Source organism: Mauremys reevesii, linkage group 1 (assembly GCF_016161935.1).
Source record: "Mauremys reevesii isolate NIE-2019 linkage group 1, ASM1616193v1, whole genome shotgun sequence".
Taxonomy (NCBI): domain Eukaryota; kingdom Metazoa; phylum Chordata; order Testudines; family Geoemydidae; genus Mauremys; species Mauremys reevesii.
The window spans coordinates 6,002,697-6,011,086 of record NC_052623.1 but is presented as its reverse complement, the minus strand read 5'-3'; the positions used below and the strand labels follow the sequence as shown (position 1 = coordinate 6,011,086).

Sequence of the window (8,390 nt, the reverse complement as noted above, 5' to 3'; positions counted from 1 at the left end):
GAAACAGTCTCTTTAAGATCTTAAGCTTAGTATGTGTGTTTTGTTTTATTTGCCCAGTAATCTGCTTTATTCTGTTTGCTATCCCTTATAATCACTTAAAATCTGCCTTTTATAGTTATTTTTATTATTATTATTAAACCCAGTTTGTGCAATTTCTAATTGGAATGGCAAGAAGTTGTGCATGTCTCTTGTCACATTGAGGGAAGAGCATATTCGCAGGCAGACTTGCTAACATAGTGAGGAGGGCTTTAAACTAGGTTCCCCGGGGGCTGGTGACCCAAGCCCAGAGATAAGCGGGGAAGTGGGATACAGGGAGGAAACACAAGGAGGAGGGTATAAGAATGTTAGCCTCCTGATTCATACTGAGAAAGTAGGGCAATCGGGTACTTATCTTAGGTGCCTGTACATGAACGCAAGAAGCCTGGGAAACAAGCAGGAAGAATTGGAAGTCCTGGAACAATCAAAGAGCTATGATGTGATTGGAATAACAGAGCCTTGGTGGGGTAGTTTACATGACTGGGGCACTGTCATGGATGGGTATAAACTGTTCAGGAAGGACTGGCAGGGGAGGAAAGGTGGAAGAGTTGCATTGTATGTAAGAGAGGGGTATGATTGCTCAGAACTCCAGTATGAAACTGGAGAAAAGCCTGTTGAGAGTCTTTGGGTTAAGTTTAGAGGCGAGAGCAACAAGGGTGATGTTGTGGTGGGCGTGTTCTATAGACCACCGGATCAGAATGATGAGGTACACGAGGTTTCCTTCTGACAACTAACTGAAGTTTCCAGAGCACAGGCCCTGGTTCTAATGGAGGGCATCAATCACCCTGACATCTGCTGGGAGAGCAATACAGCAATGCACAGACAATACAGGAAGTTTTTCAGAGTGTTCGGAACAACTTCCTGCTTGGGCCATATCTGGAGTATTGTGTCCGGTTTTGGGTCCTGCACTACAGAAGGGATGTGGACAAATTGGAGATAGTTCAACAGAAGGCAATGAAAATGATCAGGGGAGTGGAGCACATGAGTTACGAGGAGAGGCTGAAGGAACTGGGTTTGTTTAGTCTGCAGAAGAAAGAATGAGGGGGGATTTGATAGCTGCTTTCAACTACCCGAAGGGGGGTTCCAAAGAGCTCGGCTGTTCTCAGTGCTGACAGATACATAACAGTGTGGGCGGTCTAGGTTGGACATTAGGAAAAACGTTTTCACCAGTAGGGTGGTGAAGAACTGGAATGGGTTCCCTAGGGAGGTGGTGGAATCTCCATCCTTAGAGGTTTTTAACGTCAGGCTTGACAAAGCCCTGGCTGGGATAATTTAATTGGTGTTGGTCCTGCTTTGAACAGGGGGTTGGAATAGATGACCTCCTGAGTTCTCTTTCAACCATAATCCTCTATATTTCTTTGGTTCTGTGCAGGATAGGTCCATCAATGGTTATTAGCCATGGTGTGCAGGGATCCAACAGCATGTTCTGTGTTTCCCTAGCCTCTGTTTTCCAGAAGCTCGGAGTGGGTGACAGGGGATGAATCACTTGATGATAGCCTGTTCTGTTTATTCCCTCTGAAGCACCTCGTAGCGGCCACTGATGGAAGACAGGATACTGGGCTAGATGGACCAAAGGTATTACCCAGTATGGCCATTCTGATGTTCTCTTATGGACTGCAGCTGTATCTGCCCCCTGCTGTAACCCATTAGACCCCACTCCCCTTCCAGAGCTGAGATAGAACCCAGGAGTCCTGAGGGTTCTCTTTCTCTGTAGAGTTAGTAACAAAGTAAGAACATACATAAACACTTTAATATTAATCAGTGGCTCTTAAGTGACTTGCAATAAGATGTAAGAAAATGTTAGTATTATAGCTGTGTGGGTCTAATAATTATTACATTTTATTTCTTTCACATAGGAATTAGATACAGTGCTCCTGAGATCTAGTTACCAACAATTAAAAAGATGGAAACCCAATGGGTAGATACATAGACCAATTCCCAGGTTTGTCATGCTGAATCAGCACAGTAAGGTCAGCAAAGGATCTAATGTCTCTTTGACTGCTCAGTCAGTGATTCAGGGAAGAGGGCTTTGCATGGAGCTGCGTGTGAGAGCCAGAGCACCAGGAGAAAACTTTAGGTCCCTTTATGGTAAAGAGCCTGAGCAGCCTGTCCCGGATCTGTTTGGTCCTCACCCCGTATATGATGGGGTTCAGCAGGGGGGGCACCAGAAGGTACAAGTTGGCGATAAGAATGTGGAAATGCAGGGGCACATTGTGGCTAAATCGGAGCGTGATGAAGGAGAAGAAAGCTGGGATGTAAGAGGCTGAGATGACACAGATGTGGGAGACACAGGTCCCAAAAGTCTTGAGCCGGGCGTCCTTTGTGGGGAGGCTGAAGATGACCCTGAGGATCTGGGTATAGGACAAGGCAATAAAAAATAAATCCAGACTGGACATAAAGAAGGCCATAAAGAGGCCATAGTAACTACTGACACGGACGTCAGCACAGGCCAGATTTGCTACGGCCATGTGCTCGCAGTACGTGTGGGGGATGATGTTGGTTCTGCAATATGGCCACTGCCTCACTAGGAAGGGAAAAGGCAGTACGATCATGCTGCCACGCAGCACTATAGCCAGGCCAATCTTGGCCACCACAGGGCTTGTCAGGATGGTGGAATGTCTCAGGGGATCACAGATGGCCACATAGCGATCCAAAGCCATGGCCACGAAGATCCCAGACTCCATCATTGAGACACAATGAATGAAATACATTTGGGTGAGGCAGGCACTGAAATCAATCTCCCTGGAATTGAACCAGAAGATGCTCAGCGTCTTGGGTAGGGTGGATGTAGACAGGACCAGGTCAGCGATGGCCAGCATGCAGAGGAAATAGTACATGGGCGCATGGAGGCTCGGCTCCATCTTTACAATGAACAGGATGGTGAAGTTCCCCATCATGGCTATGATGTACATGGTGCAGAAGGGGATGGAGATCCAGACGTGGGCTGCCTCCAGGCCAGGAATGCCCAGCAGGATGAAGGTGGAGGGGTTGGTGAAGTCGGTTGTGTTGGAATGTGACATGGAGTAGGGGAGAAGGTGTCCAACTCTGAGGCAGACCGGTGTCTCCTGCATATACCATATGTTCCCCTGACTTCCTGTATGTGCCCAGGGTCTTGGGTGATGGTCGCAGTACAAATGCCTGAACGGAGAGAGAATGTTAATATGAGACACTACATGCACTACTGGAGGTTGTTCTCATGGATGAAGCAGATTTGTCGCTCTTCAGAAACTGAAAAATGACATTTTCATTATTCAGATAAACGAGTTATGAACAACTGATCTTATGAAGGCCATTCTATATTTTATGGTGCCCCATGCGTCAATAATTCCTACGCATCTTGGACTATTTAGTTTAGAAAAGAGAGAAATAAGGGGGTATGTGATAAAGGAGATGAAAAGAAAAGAATGGAAGTGATTACATTCAAATGGGCAAACAGAGAAGAGTTCCCAACCTGATAGGAAGGAAACATGTAGACAGAAAGATGGGAATGGAAATTCGGAGTTCTTTAAACCACGATTCCACAGTGAAGAAAGTGGACATCTTTAGCTAAAAACCCAATTCAGTGGCAAACTGAAGGCAGCAATTGCAGGGGGGAGAGGACGGAGGGGCAAAATAGATAGGAAATGTGGAAAAAGAAAAATATATAGCAAGTAATTCAAATTGGAAGTCATGAACTTTCATAGGGGACTTTAAAAGACATCAGGGAAAACTCCATGCTTGGCAAGTCTAAGGATAGCAAAAAGGAGGTTATTAAGTATATGAAGAAGAAAAGAAATCCTAGAAAAGGTTTGTGCCAATTCCTAGAGGGAGAAAGGAAACTTGTTAATATCGCAGAAAATGTAGATGTGTTCACAGAATATTTTTGTCCTGCATTTGGAAAGAAGCAGTTTGAGGGGCTCATTTAACTTGAGCTGATGAAATACTATCCAGTCCATTAGCTGTCAAGGCGGATGCAGGGCCACCCAGAGAATTCAGGGGGCCTGGGGCAAAGCAATTTCAGGGGCCCCTTCCATAAAAAAGAAGTTGCAATACTATAGAATCCTATATTCTCATGGGGGCCCCTGTGGGGCCTGAGGCAAATTGCCCCACTTGCCCCTCCTCCCCCAGGCAGCCCTGGGAAAAATAAACATTTAAAAACCTTCCGCATCTCGGCACAAACCCAGTTTTGAGAAAACTGCTTTTCAAGTCACCTTTACAAGGTGTCACTGGTTCTCAGCACCAGCTAGTGCTAAAAGGCACTAAAGCTCATTAAAAGGGTGGGACAAATATTTTCCATCAAAACCTTTTTTGCATCGAAAACTATGGGTTTTTAAAAAGCAGAAAAAAATCACGGACAATGTCTGCTTTCCTTCAAAATTTTTAGTGTTTTTTTTTAATTGAAAAGCTGAAATTAGTCTGCCATAACCTGGACCTGCTTTGGGGTTTCAGAAGTCTGTGGCCAAATACTTGCTGCTTGCTGTGTTTGTTTAAAGAAACAAAACAAAACAAAATTCTGCTTAAAAAAATCCAAAACTTTTGAACCACCTCAGCTTGTGATGAAATAACTGAACCCATCCAGTCAGAGACTTCTCCAGGTTTCTGATACTCTGCTGGCTTCCTTGACTCATATCTGTCTCCATAACTTTGGGTTCATTTAGCTTAGAACATAAGAACATAAGAATGGCCATACAGGGTCAGACCAAAGGTCCATCTAGCCCAGTATCCTGTCTACTGACAGTGGCCAATGCCTGGTGCCCCAGAGGACATGAACCTAACAGGCAATGATCAAGTGATCTCTCTCTTACCATCCATCTCCACCCTCTGACAAACAGAGGCTACGGACCCCATTCCTTACCCATCCTGGCTAATAGCCATTAATGCACTTAACCTCCATGCATTTATCTGTTTCCTAGAGACTGGCTCCATGGGGTCCCTCACAAACTGGAGACAGTTACTGTGGGTTTGTCTTTAGTATAGCTTATGGACATACTCCACAATCTGAGCATTTGAGCTTGTTCCAGAATCTGGGCTGAGCCTATGTTGTGAAAACTGAAATGCTCAAAATAGCACATGCATGTGAATGGACACAGGGTACTAAAATTAAATTAAGCCAGGGGGTCAGGAACCCTCAGGGGGCCATGAGTTTATTACTGGGGGTTGCGAACTGTCAGCCTCTACCTCAAGCACTGCTTTGCCTCCAGCATTTATAATAGTGTTAAATATATAAAAGTGTTTTTAATTTATGGAGGGGTGGTCGCACTCAGAGGTTTGCTATGTGAAGGGGTCACCAGTACAAAAGTTTGAGAACCACTGAATTAACCCCTCTGGAGCCTCTGGGAATGCAGGGGAGGCGGGGGTCTCCCTTGGTAGGGTTGGGAAGGAGGTAGGTGGTGTAGGATATTGCTCTTCTCATGTGATCCCTCCCCCACGGAAAAGATAACAGCTTGGCTCTTTGTGTTAAATAGCCGTCTGCAAGCCTCAAACTGCTGAATGAGCTTTAGGGTAGGGAAGGCTGTGCCTCCCAAACAGCCTGGCCCTGCCCCCTTTCTGACCCCCATCCACTTCCTGTCCCCCAACTGCCCCCCTCAAAATCCCCAACCCATCCTGCACCTTGTCCCCTCACTGTACCCCCAAGACCCCCTCCCCAACCACCACCCCAGGACCCCACTCCTCACCAACCGCCCGTTCCCTGTCCCCTGATTGCCCCAACCCCTAGTCACTGCCCCCCTGAGTCCTGACAGACCCCCGGAACGCCCACGATCCAAGCCCCATTCCCCATCCCCTGACGCCTTCCCAGAACCTCTGCCCCCTCCCTGTCCCCTGACTGTCCCCGGGACTCCTTGCCCCTTATCCAACCCCCCTGGCCCCCGCCCCCTGCCATGCTGCTTACCCCCACCTCCCCGCTCTCCCAGAGCCTCAGCGCGCCGCATCCAGGAGCGGCCCTGGACAGTGCTGCAGAGGCGTGGCTCCAGCAGGGCCTAAGTTTCCACCGGTCGGCCTGGAGCTCGCAGCCTCACCCCCTTACCATGCGGAGCTCAGGCCCCGCTGGAGCCAGGCCGCTCTAGCTCTGTCCAGGGCCACTCCTGGGTTACCGCCGCCTCTCCACTCTCTCGGAGCCTCAGCCCGGACAGCGCTGCAGCGGCTGGCTCAAGCGGGGCCAAGTTCCTTCCAGTCGGCCCGAAGCTCACAGCCTCCCCCCCCCTTGCCATGCGGCTCTGAGCAGGGAGGAGCTCAGGCCCTCCTGGAGCCTCGCCACTTTAGCTCTGTCCGGGGCCGCTCCTGGACATGGCGTGCTGAGGTGCCAGGGGATGGGGGAAGGTGGAGGCGGGGCCAGGGCCGGAGAATTCTCATTGGGGCCCCTGTGGGGCCTGGGGCAAACTGCCCCACTTGCCCCCCCGCACTCAGGGTGGCCCTGGGAGGATGTCAAACAGCATCTACAGTAATAGCGCTTCAGTGTAGGCCCACGGCAGGGGTTCTCCCAGCAGCGTAGGGAATCCACCTCCCCTCGACCTCATATTGCCTACACCCAGGTGAGGTTGATACAGTGACATCACTCAGGGATATGCATTTTTTTGCTGCAGAATTGTGTCCAGTTTCGGTCACCAGTGTACAGGAAGGATGTAGGGAAACTGGAAAGGATCCAGAGGCGAGTTACAAAGACGATCCAAGGAGTGAAACACAAGCTGTGCGAGGAAGCTGAAGGAACTGGAGATGATTAATTTAGAAAAGAGGAGATTAAAAGGGGACATGACCGCAATCTTCAGATACTTGCAAGGCTGCTACTATAAAAACAGATGGAGAAAAGTTGTTCTCTTTGGCCACAGTGGCAGGACAGAGTCAATGGGTTCAAACTACAGCACAGCAGATTGAGACGAAATCTTAGGAAAAATTTCCTAACTGCAAGAAGTGGAAGACAATGGAGCAGACGCCTCAGGAGGTTATGGAAGCTAAGAGAAGCTGTGCAGCCATCTGTCTGGGATGGTTTAGACCCAGCAAATCCTGCACCTTAGGAAACCAGCTGACCTTTGCGGTCCCTTCTCACCCTGGGGCTCTATAATTCTATGATGTAAAACCCTAGTGTACACTAGGTCTTAGTCACACACACGTCATGGGGCTCAATACAGGGGTAAATGAATGAAATTCAGTGGCCTCTGTGATGTTCTGTCCCATCTAGAGGCCCTGAGACCACTTAAAGAGACAGATTATGAGTCTGCTTAACAGACACGTGGCTTTTAGCTCATGCAGTAGAGGCTGATGTGCTGAGCTCCAAAACCCCCAGGTTTGATCCTGCCCGCCAACGATCGGGGTCTGTCGGTTTTACAAGTGGGGGCTCGTCTGGGATTTTAGCTGGGAAGTATTTGAAGCCAAGGACACACTTCCTCAGCTAGGGGAGGTGTGTAACCCCCAAACCTCCTGAGGGTTGTGCTCTGTCCCATCTAGTGGCACCGAGATCACTTAGAGAGAGAAATTTGGAGTCTGCTCCACAGCTCTAGCTAACAAACATGTGGCTTTTAGCTCATGCAGTAGAGGCTGATGTACTAAACTCCAGAGGTCCCAGGTTCAGTCCCACCCGCCGACGATCGGCGTCTGTTGGCATTACACAGGAATTTAGACTGGATGATCTAATGGTCTGTTCTGGCCTTAAACCCTATGAATCTATTGATAAGGAAAGTAGATCTGGCATTTCTATTTACTGTGTCTCACAACACAAAAAGAAGGGAACATTCAATTACATTGAAAGTTTGAACATATAACATTGAGAAAAGAAAATTGTTTCCATAATCCACCTTTAGTTAATCTGTCTGACACCTTCCATTAGGAGACCTCATTATCAGTTGCTTATAAGTTTGCCAAACTGTTTGGACTGAAATTTCCCACACTGGGTGTCTGCTTCCAGCTGAATTGTTTTTTATACTTTCAGGCATGACAGATCAGCCGACTCCTCGAATGAAGCCAGGGAAAATGATGTCTTGTCCATGCTGAAAAATCCTTAGAATTGTTCCTGTGAGGAGCTCTAGCACCTCCAGGCTTTACAGCAGATAAATGTCAGGTAACAGCCCTCCCCCTATTAACAGCCAGAGCCCTGAAATGTAAGAGGAGGAAATGACAGTCTCTGTGCATTAACAGCTGGCTCCTGAGGCCTTTACTCAGTTCTTACTCCAAGGGGAATTTTCCTGCAGGGGGGCCTGAGCAAAGTATGGGCCATGGCCTCAGAATTTGTCTGTGTATTGTCCATCGACTAACAACTTTCATCCGGAAGGATTCATTGTGCAACTGAAATGCAGCCACCTTGTGGCCACCATGAACGGGGGAGGGGCACAGCAAAGAGAGATGTTTTGGCTCACGATTCTGGAACAAACTCATAAGAACATAAG

The 8,390-nt window shown here is 48.1% G+C and overlaps 1 protein-coding gene across 1 annotated transcript; it reads right to left on the bottom strand.

The window, feature by feature from the left end:
- Window positions 1-2,042: 2,042 nt before the first annotated feature.
- LOC120388414 (olfactory receptor 52R1-like) lies at window positions 2,043-3,056 on the bottom strand. The gene has a single exon (XM_039510232.1). It carries the CDS (start codon window positions 3,054-3,056, stop codon window positions 2,043-2,045), a length of 1,014 nt encoding a protein of 337 aa, XP_039366166.1.
- Window positions 3,057-8,390: the final 5,334 nt, after the last annotated feature.